The 16,517-nt window shown below is 38.7% G+C and overlaps 1 protein-coding gene and 1 long non-coding RNA gene across 4 annotated transcripts in view; both read right to left on the bottom strand.

Moving 5' to 3' along the window:
* NDUFS4 (NADH:ubiquinone oxidoreductase subunit S4) overlaps nucleotides 1–283 on the bottom strand; it is a 60,314-nt gene extending 60,031 nt beyond the window's left edge. Inside the window, exon 1 of one of the 2 annotated variants that reach the window (XM_039545981.1) lies at nucleotides 25–283. In XM_039545981.1, the coding sequence (XP_039401915.1) occupies nucleotides 25–198 (174 nt within the window). In that variant the 5' untranslated portion in view covers nucleotides 199–283. The remainder of the gene's footprint in view (nucleotides 1–24) is intronic. The other variant, XM_039545982.1, reaches the window with a different exon arrangement.
* An 8,316-nt stretch (nucleotides 284–8,599) lies between these two features.
* LOC120407539 lies at nucleotides 8,600–13,287 on the bottom strand. Of its 2 annotated transcripts, none has more exons than XR_005600094.1 (3): nucleotides 13,144–13,287; nucleotides 10,176–10,260; nucleotides 8,600–8,999 (listed from the first exon to the last, which is right to left on the bottom strand). It is a non-coding gene; the product is annotated as an uncharacterized LOC120407539 (long non-coding RNA). The 2 variants fall into 2 exon arrangements; XR_005600095.1 differs by lacking the exon at nucleotides 13,144–13,287 and adding an exon at nucleotides 10,869–10,939.
* Nucleotides 13,288–16,517: the final 3,230 nt, after the last annotated feature.

Genomic DNA, 16,517 nt, shown 5'->3' with positions numbered 1-16,517 from the left:
AGGGGTGTGTAGGGCCCCCGTTACCTGGCCGGAGTCAGGCAGGCAGCGAACGCGCCTCTCCCCCTCGCAAGCTGCCTCCGAGCCGCTGACATTGACAACGCCGCCGCCATGCTGGTGGTGCCAGAACCGCTGCGAAACGGCGGCCTCCCAGGGCCAAAACTCCTCCGCCCAGCGAGGAAACGCGAAGGCGCCAATCATCCGCTACCTCCCGGCAAGCGGGGGCCGTGGGGAGGGGGAGAGGGAATGGCAAAGAGGGCGGGGAGGGAGACCAGGCAGGGAGATGCCTGGATCTTTCCTACTTTTTACATCCAAGCCCCTAAACTGTAAAATAAAGAAGTCTAGGCATTCTCTGTGTTTCAGAAAATCCCAGACCCTGACATAGTGTGGTGCAAATGTACTACAAATTGTTGCAAATTGGCACCTAGGAATTTTTGGGCCTATTCCTCTCCGAATTATATGTCATAAACAGAGAACAAAAGAATGCTCCTCTTACACAAACAATTCAGACCCTGATGCATCTGGAAGCAACAGCATTACAAATATCCTGATTTAGCACCTGGATCCTGCCAGATCCAGCTAAGTTTTGGCTACAAACTCATTTTACCATCTAAATGTAGTAGATGTGCAGTTTTTCCTAGTCGACTAAAATAATCCATATTCCAACATGTTGACAGGGGTGCTGGAACAATTTTTATAGTGGGAGTGCTGAAAGTCATTGAACAAAACTATATAAACCTTGTATATAATGGAACCCACTTCAAGCTAGGGGGTGCTACTGCACCCCCAGCAGCCCTAGTTCCAGCACCTATGCATGTTGTGGTTCACTTTCTACAATGAATGACATTAGAACCACTAATATCTCTAAAAGTGGAGTGAATTTTTTTACTTCATCACAGTAACCAGGGAGGTAAATTACAGTACTGACATATATATGTTGTAGCCAAGAACATAGTATGTTGCTACAGATATAGAAGAATTCCTGTAAAGGAAAACTCAAATGCAGTTGGTTAGTAATAATACTATTTGGATCTTCCCTGCCAAAACCAGGTGAACCTTGACAGATTCAGTGGCTGGATACATGTTTGTGTGGTTCTGTGGTACCATTGTATACTGAGATCTGAATTATTCGGAAGGCTAGAGGGAATTATTTAGATGGTAAAAATGAGGCCATGCTGCCAAAAAGCTAACAAGACCAGGAAGATATGGGTGCCAAATTAGAATTTTTGCAGCTTTCTTGTACCAGAATGTGATGTGTCCTGATTTTTTTTGGTGAAATAGTAGGGTCAACACTTGTTCTCAAAATTGATGATACAACTTCTGGGTTTGTGGCCAGCATTTGGCAGGTTCTGAAAGGACCCAGATGCCAAATCCAAGTTTTTGCAGTGCTGATTTACTGGGGCATACCAGTGTTTAGATTTGTAAGGTGCAGCCGGAGCAGCTAAAGCTAAAGATCTATTTAGTGGAACTTTGAATATTGGAACCAAAAACTGGCAGGGCCCAGGTGCTAGATTCAAGTTCTTTGGGACTATTGTACTGGGATCCGTTGGGGTCTGGGTATTTTATTTTGTTGTTGAGGGAGTAGGAGCAGGAACAACCACACTTGTTCTCTTTTTAAACAATGGACTTTTTGAGGTGAGACTCACAACTGGACAGATCTATCATACTGGAATGCAGTGCTATCATACTGGGATGTGCTGGGTACAGATTTTTTTTCCCCCATAGGAGTTGCTTCTACTTTTGTGCAGTAGAATTAGGAGGGATGAAACCACAAATTGAGGCGCCAGATCCAGGGTTCTGTGACCCCGTCATGCCAGGATGTGTACTAATTTTATTGGTGCAGTAGGAGCAGCTATATGTGTTCTCTGTTTAGGAATTATAATTTAAGGGATGGTTGTCAAAAATTGGCTGGATCCAGTAGTATCCTAGAGTCAGATCCAGAGTTTTGCAATGCTGTTGCACTGGGCTGTATTGAGGTTAGAGCTAGTCAAACAAAATTTCATAATTTTTTTTTTGCATTGCTTAAGTCGACTGATTGATCCATAGCAAATCCTTAACTTAGGTCTGGGCTGTACATAGAAGTTGCACCTGCTTAATTAAAGATATGATATTGTACTGATTTAGTTAAATTGGTGCAGTTTATTGTGGACACTCTTACATCATTTTCAAACAGGTTTACCTTGGTTTAGCTGATGATGTGTATCCACACATAAAGTTGCACCACTTTAACTAAACCAGTGCTACATCATTCCTTTAGTTAAACTGATGCAACTTCTATGTGCAGTCCAGACCTAAGTTAACTACTTAGAAAATGTATGTGTTTCATGCATCCAAAAAGAGAATTCAGCTAAAGTCTTTATTTTTGAGACAGCAGCAAAACAGGAATTACTTTGGGAATGTCCACACTCTAATGAAGACTTAAACATTTCATTTATAATGCTGGCTACAGGCTGGTCTGTTATCACAGTTGTACTATGAAAAACAATCCATCAAGACTGAAACAGTCTGCATGGCAGCACTAATTGTGCTGAATAATATTTATCTTCATGGTACCTATTGTTTTCTATAAAGATTTAGGGTAATATTTTCCCTTTAAATATGCGTGAGCAAGTCCCATTGATTTCACTGGTTGTTGCACACATCTTGTAAGTACTCAAGAAGAAAATTTAACTTTTTATTATTATTCCTTTTCTGTAGGAATAAGATTCATGCAGATGGTTTTACTCCGCATCCAAGTAGATCAGTCTGACACAGAGAATTCAATGCTGCAAATAGATAGCAGAGTAACCAGTGTAAAGCAAAATTCTACGGATGTTCCTAAATTATTATTATTTAATATTTGTGCTGTGCAATGTGCAAACATGTAGGAAGACATAGCCCCTGTCTCAGAGAGCTCACCACCTAAAGAGACAAAGAACAGAAGAAGACTGGGGGGGGAAGGATACAACATACAAGTAAACCAATCACAGTGATGACAGTTAATGTGCAATATTAGCTCTGTTTTTATTTGTTTGTTCTATTGCTTTTATATATGGAAACTGTAGTTTAAGTGGCCATCCTGACTTAGGCTCTGATCCTGCAAACATTTAAGCGTGTGAGTAGTCCCAACGTAATGGGTCTACTCACATGTGAAAAGTTACTCACATGCATAAGTATTTGAGGGTTTGGGGCTTTCCTTTGAAAGACTGGCTTCTTTGGTCCCATTTGTAGCCAGAAAACTTTATCTCACTGATGAAACGTCAGCCACAATTCTACTTGCAGTTTTTTTGCAAGTGTTTGCAGTGGAGGATAGTCTTTTCTCCTGTTGTAAACCCTTCTAAAGTGTGCGTGCCAAGATACTATTTAATGGAGGATTTTGCTTCAGAAGCCAATTTCGATCTTAAAAGATCAGTGAATATAAAAATGTGGGGTGTGGGAGGATATGGTGTATCTAAGTGCAATCCTCAAATGGTAGCCAGGTTGGTGGGGAAAGGGACAGTTTTCTTCAAGTCTGTTTGATTGCATGTGACATTTACAATAGAGCTGGAGTTGTCTGGTTTTAATTTTTTCCCTTTTGTAGGGGTCTTCAATGAAACACCACAGCTCATACAGGAGGGGAAAAAATTAAAACCAGGCAATCTCAGCTCCATTGTAAGTTTAACATGCAAACAGACTTACAGAAAAACTCCCTTTATTCCCTGCATGTCCATCCTTGTGAACTAAAAATTGAAAACAAAAGCAACCTCCCCCTCCACACACTTTTTGTACCCACTGCTCTCAAGTGATACATTGACATGTGACCCAAAATCTTTTTAACTGTTGCCCTGAAGGCCGCCAAGGAATCCCAACTGACCCACTACCATCAGAGTGAGTGATGGGAGGCTGCTGGGATGGCAGCTCACTTCCCTCAGGCTTGTATAGCTGCCATCCTGAGAGATCTCACCATCCACCACTGGCACAAGTGACATAACCCACAGGGCTTTAAAAATCCCTTTCAGGCGGATATTGCTGCCATGGTGGTGAGAGAACTCCTTCCACACACACCATCCCAGTGAGTGACGTCAGGCCACTGGGATTTACAATAGAAACCCTCAGGCTTGTCTAGCTTGCCAATGCTGAGAAACTGTTTTTATTGTTTGACGTCAGCAGAGATCAGTTAATCTTTTTTGTATTGTTTATTTGGGCAGGGGCGCGCAACTTTAACGTCTGTGGGATAATTTCTGCTGCTGCTTCTTTACTTGAAGCAGGAGGCAAAGCAGAGTTTAGTCTGAATTTTTATAGCCATCTGTTTTCTCATATTTTTGAAAGATTTTGGTTCCCTGACTGAGCCATTTTGGATGTCTCAGAGCAATAAAAGGAGAGCAATTCATATTGGTTCTAGTGCTGTAAGCAGCCCAGGTCAGAAACACCTTGATAGATAATGCTATCTGATCACCATCTTTTCTGAGAAGAAACCCTTGCCTAGTTCTTCATTTGAAATTGAGACTTCAGGAAATGTTTCTATCCAATATTGAAAAAAACTGCTATTTGATTAGAGCCTTGCCTACCAATTTTCAGTCCCAAATTAAATGGAACCTCTTCAGTTCATCCATCTTTAGAATCTCTGCTGATCCGCTTAAGAATATATTGTCAAAACTAAACTTGGCCAGTGAGGTCACAAGTGGTTTGGGACAAAAGGCATTGGTTGTAAGAGAACACAGTTTGATATGAAAGAGAGGGATTCTGAGTTCTTGAATAAAATAATATTATTACAAACACAGTGCCATAAAAGCAGATTTTTCTATATCATATAAAGTAGATGTAAATAAACAATAAAAAAAGTTGAGTATTTAGAAAATAAATAACAGAAAAGACTCCCTGATTAACCGATCAGTTATTTAAATGTATACACTGATCATATCTTTGCACAAGTTTTTGTTTGTCTAGTTTATATCACTGGATGTTCACCCTTACACTGCTTTGATCCTTACTGAGCCATGTAAACACGTTTTAGAGCCAGGATGCAGCACAAAGTAGCCTCAATGCACTAGAGTATCTGGCCAATATGTCAAATGTTTCCTATTAATTGTTTCAGTACGTTCTTAACTTTTTTGACTTGACATATCTCTGACGTGGCTTGGACTGCAAACTACAGATTTGATTTATTTGCCTTGTCTTGCTGAGAGAAATGGCATTAATGATTTTGGAGGGATTAATAGAAGAATAATAAAGATATATAACATAAAGCACTTGTAATGCAGTGGCCATACCCCACACAAAGGTAGGTGGAGAAAGAGTGAACTAGGATCTTATTAGAGCAGATATATAGGAACGTCGGAATTACTATATTAGGTCAGACTCAGGGTCTATCTATTTTAGCATCCTGGCTCCAGCGGTGGCTGGCACCAAATGCTTCAGAGGAAAGTTAAAGAAACCTCAAAATAGGCAGGTGTTGGATATTTTGTTCCCAGCATGAAGGTCTCATCCTACTCTGTTATTTAAGATGGGAAACAGTAGGTTTCATCTCCCTTCCAATATATTTTTGTAGCATTAGCTATTATAACTCTGGATATTCTTATTATTCATATAAATGTCCAATCCATCTTTGAATCTTGCTAAGTTCTTGGCTTCAACAACATCCAGTGGCAGTGAGTTCCACAGTCTAATTATTGGTGGAAAATATTTCCTCTTCTGAGTTTTGAATATGCCATCTTTCAGTTTCAGAGGAAGGGGAGAAATATCAAAGCTCATTGTCTCTCTCCACCCCAGCCCAACCAAACTCAGAAATAGGATCATGAATTGAGAAACTGACAATCTTGCTGCACTGCTTACAGGAGATGTTTTAAGATGGATGTGTTTGCCTTCTCTCCAGGTTAAGCAAGCCATCTGTTGCGAGCTATTTTGCTCCTTCTTGTGGATCAGGCTGAAGAAAATGCCAGTTTTGATTCCCCACTTGAATGCAGCACAATGCAGCCTCATCCTCAGCCGCTCACACCACGAGCATGTCCCAACATATCTCCTACACTGGGGTGCCTTCGAAGAGGGCGGTGCATAACAGTTTAGGGTTCCCACATGCAAGGGAAATCCCCAGCTACCTATCGAGGTGAAAGGGAGTCTGTAGTGTGGGCTAGGATTTAGACCAATGTATCTAAGAGTACTGGAAAGAACACATTTAGATGTGACAGGCCCCTATTTGCCAATCCCAAATTTAAAAGTCTGGAGTCAGGGTCCACAATTTCATGAGATTAGTTTTAAAAGCTTGAGATTTTTTAAAATGATAAATGTCTGGGTTCATTTTATTAGCCTTCTTCCTTTGGAGCCTTTAGGGTGCACTTGCACCTTGCAGTTTGAAGCTTTTCTTCACAACCATGAGGGCTAGAAACTTTTTTTATGTTAATAAAAACTGACATTTTCTCCTAATCACATGCCTCCAGAAGCTGGAATTTAAGTAAATCATGAAATATTGTGACAGTTGGCAACTCTGCAACATCTCCTATATAGAAGAGTAGGGTGCATCCCCCACTCAGCTTGGACTTCTGAGGGAAAGAGGGTCATAAGCGAAATACCTTGGCAATCCCACATTTGGAGAACTGCTTGCATTTGGCTGTGCTTTTGATTCCCTATCCTGCCGCTCAGGGACTGTAAGCAGTAACATTCTGGCTGCTTCCTTCATGCATTGGTATGGTGGGTGGGGAAAAGGCCACCCAAGCCTCTTCACCTTCCTGGTGTACCCAAGCAGGGGCAATCAGAATCTTTTACTAAAATCCAGCCTCACATATTTTAAATGGTGACAGTGACTTTCGCCAGATTAACTGCATTTGAAGTTGCAGTCTGTGTTTGTGGTGTCACAATTAGTTTTTGCAAAGAGAATTATGATGTCACAAAGAGACTAAGACTCCTGTAGGACAATGGTTGATAAATTCTTGAAGAATAAAAGTACTGTTTTCATGCAACTATCCCTAGTACTGAAAGAAAAATTAAAAAAAAATAAAAAAACTTATTTGTGACATGAATATTTTCTAAATAAAATTTACAAAGTTTCTAATGAGACGTTTGCAGAGCTTCAGTAAGGAAACATTAAAAGAAATCTGGTTTTGCTTCATACACTGGTAAAAGAATCCTTAAACCTTACCAAAAAATAGCCTGAAGGTCAGGTTTCATGCTATATGAATATATTTCATGCATTTGGAATCTGGCCAAGAGTAGTTTAATTTGCACATCACACTTTTCCCAAGATTTGTTATTCATTGCTTTTGTAAATCAGTGCTTGTGGTTTGTTTATTTGGAATTAATCTTCCAATTTTTGCTCCTTCTCAGACCCTCTTTAGATTTTTGTAGCCTCTCTTCTTACTGGTCAAAAATCTTGTATTAAAAAAAATCCAGGTGGGAGTGCTAATTTCATGAATGTTAAATAGGAGGCTTGTGTTCTATCACTTTCCCATGTATCTGAAAAATCAACTATGAAGGATGTAAATCTTGAGAGAGTAGGACCCTCACCTGTTTATTAAATGGTCAATACAATGTGTACTCCCCAAAATTCTTGAGATTATGTTAAAGGATATTTTAAGATCATCTTTACAGGATTTAGTTTTTAAAAAGCTATAGTTAAAATCATATTTAGTTGTATTGCAGGTGTTTGCTCACAGTGTCATTTATGATGTAATTTCTACACTTTTTTCCTTGAAGTGATATTCTGTAACCTGTATTTAATTCATCACAAAAATGAAGATCAGAAAAGAGTGAACTACTCACTCATGCACTTCAGTGTAGTCTCTCTCTCTGCAGGCCTGAAATCTGTTTTGTAATTAAACTGAATCATGTATTAGCATAAAAAGTTACTGATGGGATTATCATTCTAGAAGCTATGCAGTTTCTATCTCACAGGTAGGTTTGCAAATATGGTATACAAAATAATATTAAAATGGAGTGAAATGACTAATTTATTCTATTTAAGTTTATGTGAAATTACTTTGGAACACTAAATGGTCATTATTTCTATACAGTAAAAATGTTCTTACTTTTGGAGCCTATAGATTAAATTAATACCAAAATCAGACATTAAATTCCTCAAATCAAGTGATGAGTTACAGCACACTATTGCAACAGTTGGGGATAGGGTGACCAGACAGCAAGTGTAAAAAATCGGGACGCGGGTGGGGGGGGGGGGGTAATCGGAGCCTATATAAGAAAAAGACCCAAAAATTGGGACTGTCCCTATAAAATCAGGACATCTGGTCACCCTAGTTGGGGAGAATAGGATGGAGCTATCCCATGCCACTAAAAGGCTTAGCATATTAATAGCCCTTTGACACTATTAGTCATTCAACTGCAGGACTCTGTCATACAGAAGAATAGACTACTCACTGGCAACAGGAAGCACTGGCAAAGCAAAAGTGACATTAATTCCCTGTTAAATGAAACTGAACTATTGTTTTGAGATATATCATATATGAAAACAGTTGCCTACTTAGGGTAACTTTCTGCTACATTTTGCTTAACTAAGATATTTTATGAAATTTAATTTCAGCAAAGACATTAGTATTGCAACACAACTACAACCATTTAAACTCACATTTAATCTGAAACAGAAAATGAAAGATCCATATACATCTTTTTTTTTTCCAGATCAGTATGTCAGGGCATCCTATGTGAGTTCAGTTTTAGCCAATATAAACAGTTAAGTTATTCACACTTGCCTCTTTTGATTCGAACATTAACATGTCAAAACTAAATCCGGGAGGATATAATTGATCCATGTGTTGTCAAAGCAAGATCTTAACTTGTAAATTACAAGAGGTTATATACTCATTAAGAGTTTGAACTTCTCTAGTCTGCATCCTCAGGACCTGACCGGTGCTGAACCAGAGAATTTGCCGAACCATGGGAAGTCAATGCAGAATGCCAGTAGGTCTCCACAGGTGCCGGAAGAAGGGGTGCGGGAGGGTCCCAGCCACCGTCCCTCTGCCTGGGGTCCAGTCACTGACCTCCCCCTCCTTCACAAAGCTTGAATGCCACGAATCAGCTGTTTGCAGTGCTCCAAAACGCTGGGAGGGAGGAGGAGGAGGAGGTGGTAAGTGCAGGGCCGCCAGCACACGAGAGGCACGGGGGGAGAGTGACAGAGGAGGGAGCTTGGTGCCAGTGGATGCTCTGCACCCACTAATTTTTCCCCTTGGGTGCTCCAGCCCCGTAGCACCCCTGGAGTCAGCTCCTGTGCCGGACCATGGATGTTGCTGCACCAGGGAGTGCTGGATTAGAGAGGTTCAACCTGTACTTTTTGTCTTCTGGCTTCTCAGTGGAGCAGCCACTCAGCTGACAGATTCATTAGGTTGTGGAATTTCATAAAATTAGCCCGGGGCCAAGATTATGTATGTATTTATTATCCCCCTCCCCCCCGGTATTGACTCTGATTTCTAAACCTTACTTTACCTATTATCTTTTGTTTAAGTCATTGTTTCAAAAGCTGGAAATATTAATTTCAGGGAAACTATCTTTTTTCCAGGAAGGAGGGAGAAACAGGTTTAAATGAGGGAGACTTCAACCAAGAGATTTGTGTAATCCCTATTGTGTTTGTGTACGCTAACCCATCAATTCAGAGAATTTAATGACAAACAAACAACTCATCACATTGAAACTACTATTCTCACTTATTTTTTGTTCTTATACCATCTAAGTATAGTGGGAAACACAGACAACTTTAATACAGTAATTTAAGTTACAAATTTCTTTTTTCTTCATATACAACATACTAAAATGTCACTGTTACTCTCACATTTGCTTCTTTGCATTTTTATTTGTCTTTGAATGCCCTTCCTAATTTTCATTTCCCATTATAATTGTATACTGTGTTATTTTTATATTGGGGAAGAGAAGAGTTAAAACATCACACCACTGTAATAAAATTGCCCTGGTAAGATGTACATATTTCAGTGGCCAGAGAAATTGTTACGAGAAACATTACATAGGGATAACAGAGTTTTGTGCTGTGTGTACAGGGGGTGGGGTGTGTGTTTAAGCTTATCATTTAACTTGTCCAGTGAATTTCCCAGATGCTTAGTTTCAGAGCAAGTCTGACAAAATAAAGGCTGTTTTAGCTTTCCCTGAACAGTAGCTTTGTAACAACAACATGGAACTAATAATTTTCAGAGCTTTTTGGTGTTTCCAACAATTCATAGTAAGCCATAAAGATTAATTTTTACATGGTAATGCCCGTGAATCTTTACCTCTGTTATTCCTTGCCCCCTTTTATTGGAGTTCACTGGAGGAAATGCTATTAGATGTTTCCTTTTTTGCAGGAGAGGTGATTGCCTTGAGAAAAGGGAACACATGATGAAATATAGAAATACATTTCTTAATAAAATGGACACTATATTTAAGTTCTTGTGAGTTTGAACTACAGAGAGAGTCATAAGAATTCTAAAAGATAACACAGACCTCTAGAAAAAAATTCTATAATTTTAATTTCCCTTGTTGGTTCTGATCTTTAGATATGGGAATCAATTTATATCAATTTACAGATGGCTCTTTAAAGAAAAAGGTCACCATTAAAAACAAACTTTTCCCCCTGTTATTATGAAATAAATACCAGAGTTTTGCAATAATTGAAGTATCTTCTTTATTCACAAATTCTGAGATTTATAATACCCAAGTGTGACCAATGTCACATATTATAGGAAACAATGCATAGACATTCCCATTATACATTCTCCCTCCTTGTTCCTGTGCCATCCAAAACACTGGTTACATCTGTTTCAAAGTGCTGAAATCTGATATAATGTGGCTATAAGTATTCAGTCTCTAACTTAGAAAAAAGTCAGCTAATTGCAAAATTATAAAGTCCATCCACAAAATCAACAGATCCCAAGGTTATCTAATGAACATGCTAGATTTATCAACAAGGAAAATGGTTAACTCACCAACAAAACAGAGTTTCTGAGTTTCATATTCAACTTTATTTGTCTCCTACTGATTTACTACTAATTAGGAAATTCAGGATTAAAGTAAGAAACTTCCTTTTCCTCTACTTTGAGCTCTGCCTGGAATAATAATCTTTAAAGGAGAAAGTTGTGTTGATGGAGATGGTTATAAAGATCTCCCCAAAAGCGCAAAGTTCATAGTTTGGTTCCTAACTTTACTGTGATTTGTCTGTCACTTCACCAGATTCAAAATCTTCCATCACAATTAGGACTTCTGTATTCAGATTTCCCTTGCCTTGAATGCCCACAAGGTTTTGCAAAGATGGCTTTTCAATGAGAAGATCTAGGACAAGAGAATGAATTCCACAGAAAGCCAGATTTGGTGAATGAGCGTTACTTGCAGGCTATTGTGCTGGTAAGTAACATGTTGGGAGGTAATCACTGGGTATTATGGTCTTTCTTAGTGTCTCATCTACATATCCACTTCATGAGACTTGAAGCCTTTTTTACCAAAGCTTTAAGAAATCTGACTTCTGGATGTAGATTTCTCACTATGGCCTACATTTCTGCCATTTGATATGTTAGCCACCTGAATTATGTGAAACAGTCTTTAGCCCTGGGTCAGTGAAGAAAAGATTTAGTGTTTGGATGTCTGCAACTTCCAATATCAGCTAAAGCTGAAATACTCTTATGCAAAAATAAGCTCTAAACACAGACTTTCCTAGGAATGTTATTATTAGCAAGTTTGTGTTACCCTAGTCCAATTTAGTTCTTAGTTTGATATTATTTTTTCCCTTTTCAACAACCATACAGTTTGGTCAACCCTGGGTGTGGTCATAGTGTTGACATTGTTTAGCTATCTCATAGTAAAGACTACATTGCCTTTTCTCCACTCAGATTTTAGAGCAGGACAGCTAACATACATTAGTTATCCTGTGCTAAAACCATACCTTTTGGGCAGTGAAGATGAAGCCTGAGAATCATTGGAGATTTTAACTCAGCTTACTCATATTGCTAGCACTGGTAGTCCATTGGACTAGTCTAATGTAATTTATCATTATACATGGTCTCTTCCCTTCCATTCTGCACTGATAGTTCCTGATATTTGGGTTAAGCTTGTAAAAATTTGCTCTGACTCTTCTTAAAAAGTGTAGTGTGATTTAGTTATGTTTTGTGGAGAAAGGTCAGGGAAATCATGCTCACAAAAGTTGAAGCAGATCAGTGACACACAGGAGAGGAAATGTCAATATGGTAACCATATTCCATATTTTGGATGACATTTTAGACTATGAGCTATGCTGTTGTGGTTATCATATTATCAGGCCCCCAAGAAGTGTATCCTGTAGCCCTTCATGTCTTTTCCTGTCCCCTTGCTGCTCGCTTCTTTTCTCTCCTTATGCATGCAGCAATCCTGTTGGTTAAAACACAGTACCAATCTTATTCTACATAATCATGTATTAGAGAAGTGTAATACTCTGGAGGAAATCTGGTGATTCTGTAAACCACAGGAACTGGATTAAAGTGTTTTGTTATTCAGAACACCAAGATGGAATTGCTTAATAATAGCAGCATAAAATGAGATGGTTTGAATGGCTCTGGTAAACCTCCCATTTTGAATTTTCTGGCCAGGATAAACACCAGAATTGTGAAAAGTAGTTTCCTTTAGGCTCCTTGTGTGGAAGGGATCTCAGTCAACGGTGATGGCCATATGAATTGTGTTTCCAAGTGTACTAATAACAAGTTCACTTCTTGTTATACAAATAATATGCTATTAGTGTATTAATTGAGTATATTCATTTACTTGCTCTTCCCACCTCCCCCAACTGATTCCACCTTCTGATTTTCCAAGAAAGATCTCCCTAGTGTTAATAAAGTATGGAACAGTTGCCTATGCATTTGCTGAAAAATTAACATGCACATATCACACACAACTCATTTGTGGCTTTGAGTCATTTCATTCCATCACTCAAAAGTTATGCAGTCAACCCCTAGATCATAAAAATAAGTATCTCACACAGTCAGCATACTGATAAAATACAGTGCCGTCACTTTAAACAAATGACAAACCTGAAGATTCCATAGCACCCTCACCCATTAGTGGGTCATGAACACCCACCACACTGCTTTTGGTTACCATTCTAGATTCATTTTTATCTGAGGAACTTAGGCCCAAGTACACTGCCCGGTGTCCAGCCCAAGTAGCTGGGGTGGACAGTGGGAGGGTCCATACTTAGTGAGTGGGAAGAAAAGGAATTCTTATCTTAAGGCTACTTACTGATTGTGGAACAACTCCAAAACAGGTCCCACTGTCTTTGGAGAAGAAACAGACAATGCAGGCAAAACAGATCTTCTGGGTTGTCCAACCCCTCAGACCCAAGGCAATGAATTTCAATCCCTGCATGCCCCATTTTTCTATCTAGCACTCCTACCCTTGTATAGTGGAATTGCACCAATATAGGTGCTTTGTTTTCTGTTGCAATGATATATTTCAGCACCAGGAAAGCTTTAAATGGGGTTTGGGATGGAAATTTATTCATGGATATGATATAGGATTCACAGTTTCAGAGAAGTAAGTCCTGTGCACACTAGTAAAGCTTTAAGGACCTGATTTCCAGAATTATGTGCAAATTGTTTTGCACCTAATTAGCATGAGAAGTCACTGCAGCTGAGTGTGAAAGTCAGGGAATTGCCCATGTAAATTGCTATTTGTGTGTCTAACTGATTGTTTAATTACTTAATTTTCATTTGCAAATTAGGCATGCATTTTTGCATGTGCAGCTGCAAAAATTTGAACTTGAGAACTTTGCTGCCTGTTACAAAAGGAGATTTGAGAATATCAAAATGTCACTGCAAATTCAACTCTTCCCCTTCTCTGGGTCATTTATATATATTTTAAGCACATAAAATATAAAAATGTTCATAATCACAATCATCAAGACAGAGACTGGGTGAGCAGATTTTGTGCTTGGTCTGTTACATTTTGTGGACTATTTTGTGAGACTACAGTAAAAGTCTATTTGATATGCTAATATATGATTTGCTACTGTAGTGGAAAACAAAGCTGTTAAAACTTTATAAGCATCCATGGCTACTTGCTCTTCAGAAATAGCAAATCCCAAATGTCAGCTTGGGTTTTGTGGCTCCTGCAGGACCCAGAAAATATTGAACACAGGTCTGGTCTACACTTACAAAGTTTTACCGGCATAATTATATTGGTTAGAGACCTGCTTTTCTACAGACATAGGTAAAAGTGCTATCAGATTCAGTAATACTGGTAGGAAGCACTTTATACTGGCATAGCTTATTAGCTTAATTATAGCTTAATAAACTATAACTTTATAAGCACTTCATACTGATATATACAGCTGTGTCTACATTAGAGTTGGGAGTTGCCACTTTAATTATGCTGCATAATTAAAGCAGAAAAACTTTTAAGTGTAGACAAACCTTGGTTTCATAGAGCGGCAACACTTTTACAGAGATAGTGCTCTCTACATTGGCATAGCAGTTAGTGTTACCCATTCTCACAATTTTATCACAAGTCTATTATATGTGTTGTTAGTCCTTAAAACACCACCAGCTCAAGGAATGATATGGTTAGGTGAGAATCTCAGCTTTCATTTAAAAAAAAGAATAAAAGGTTCCAGCAGTCATGATTGTGGAGGCAAGCTTGACAACATGAACCTCAAAGCCAACTCCCCCCCAAAACCTCAGAAGGTAATCAAAATAACCCCAAATTTGTTATTTTTAAAAATCTCATTATTTTTAAGTCAATTTCATGATTTCTGGAGCTTGACTCATGATTTCTGAACACTTGTGTTTTGGCACTACTGAGAAAATTGGCTGTCACAATGCTCTTTTAGCCCATCTAGTTATCCCATCCTGACACTAGTAGAGCTGTAGAAAATGTTACGAGTGCAATATATCCTATGAACTTGCTCATGAGCCTCCTCGCATGCCTTGCCGATAAGGGACTGTCCACCTGTATGTGACTGTACACATCTGCTAACTCAGAGATCTACATGCAAAATCTAGCGCTCAGGGACAGCAGGTGGATATTTGATGCTCTCTGGGCAGTCCATAAACCATGGATTATTCATATCTATCCAGGTTTATTTTCACTTGTGACAGCAAAAATATGGATAGTATATCTAAATCAATAATCAATCCTGGTATTTCAATGTAAGTAATAAGTTAGAAACAGTGATATGTCACAACCAAAAATCAGCTTGTGATATGCCTGCCACTTTACTGAGGTGACATGCTACACGTCTCAAAATGTTTCAGTAGAAAAAGGACAAGAACATTTTATTGGTGGGTATGCATGCTGTAATTTGGGACTGTAATTACAGTAAGGATATTAGAATGAGTCAATATTATATCTATTTACTATTTAGTCTTAATATAAATATGCTTGAGCTCTAGGCACTCTAGGTAAAGTATTCAAAACTGCTTAAGTGATTTAGGTGTCTAAGTACTGTTTTCAGAAGTGACTTAAGAAGGCATTTAGGAGTGGATGTGTCACTGAAAGCCAGATATTTAAAGGTATTTAGGTGCCTAACTATGCAGATAGGTTCCTTGGTACTTTTTAAAAATCCCACTAGGTGACTAGCTGCATCTTTAGGTGCCTAAATATCTTTAAAAATCCTGCCATCAGTGCCTAAGTCACCTTTGAAAATGGGATTTAGGTTCCTAAGAACACCTGACAATAGTTAAACTCACAATCCCTAAAGAGATATCATTCACAATAAAGCTAACACATCAGCTAGTAAATACAGCAGCAGAACAAAACCCATCCCACTCTATTCAGAACTCCATGTATTCAGCCTTCCCCAGAAGCCTCCTCTGATAGATGTGGGTCAGATTTTCAAGCACAAGCACCTATTTTTGCACACAGATATTACTTTGTGCAGATGTTACCCTTGTCTTGTATTCTCACTGTGGGATAATTACATGTTTAAAATAGATATTGACAAATGTGTGCCAACATTTTGGAAAATGTGGCCCTCCATTTCTTGCTTATTCATATGTTGGATACGCTGCTTAAATTTATTAATCTGACGCAAAGGTGTTCACAGTTAGTGTGTGCCAAAAATATAGCTCTGGAGACACTACTGTTCCCCACACATAACTAGTAAAACAAACAGAGGAATATACAGTGGAAATTGTGCTGTCCTTAGCAATTAACTACTTATATCCTAATCAATTCTCCCCCTCATCTATCCTATTGTTCTTTTCTCCCCTCCTACCTTCTTCCTCTTCCACTCTTTCCTTTTTTTCTTCTATCTCTTCTGCTTCTTTCTTTCTTTTTACTTTTTGTTACTAGAGTGCTGTACAATGGATATATATAGTAATAGTTAATAATACCTAGTGTTTATACAGCACTTTCAGCAATACATCTCAAAGCACTGTATAAAAGGAGCTCAGTATCATGACCCATCCCCATTTTACAGATGGAGAAACTATGGCACAGAGAGGTGATGTAACTTGCCCAAGAACATCCAGCAGGCCAGTAAATAGAACTTTGGTATCCTCGTTACCAGTCCGGTCCAGCTGCAGTCTAGCCAATACAGTTAACTAATAGCAAATGTGCCAGTAGATGGCACTCAAGAGTATTTAGCATTGTTCACATCTTTTCTGGGAACAATA

This window comes from Mauremys reevesii, linkage group 6, assembly GCF_016161935.1.
Source record: "Mauremys reevesii isolate NIE-2019 linkage group 6, ASM1616193v1, whole genome shotgun sequence".
Taxonomy (NCBI): Eukaryota; Metazoa; Chordata; order Testudines; family Geoemydidae; genus Mauremys; species Mauremys reevesii.
This window is presented reverse-complemented; position numbering and strand designations above follow the sequence as displayed.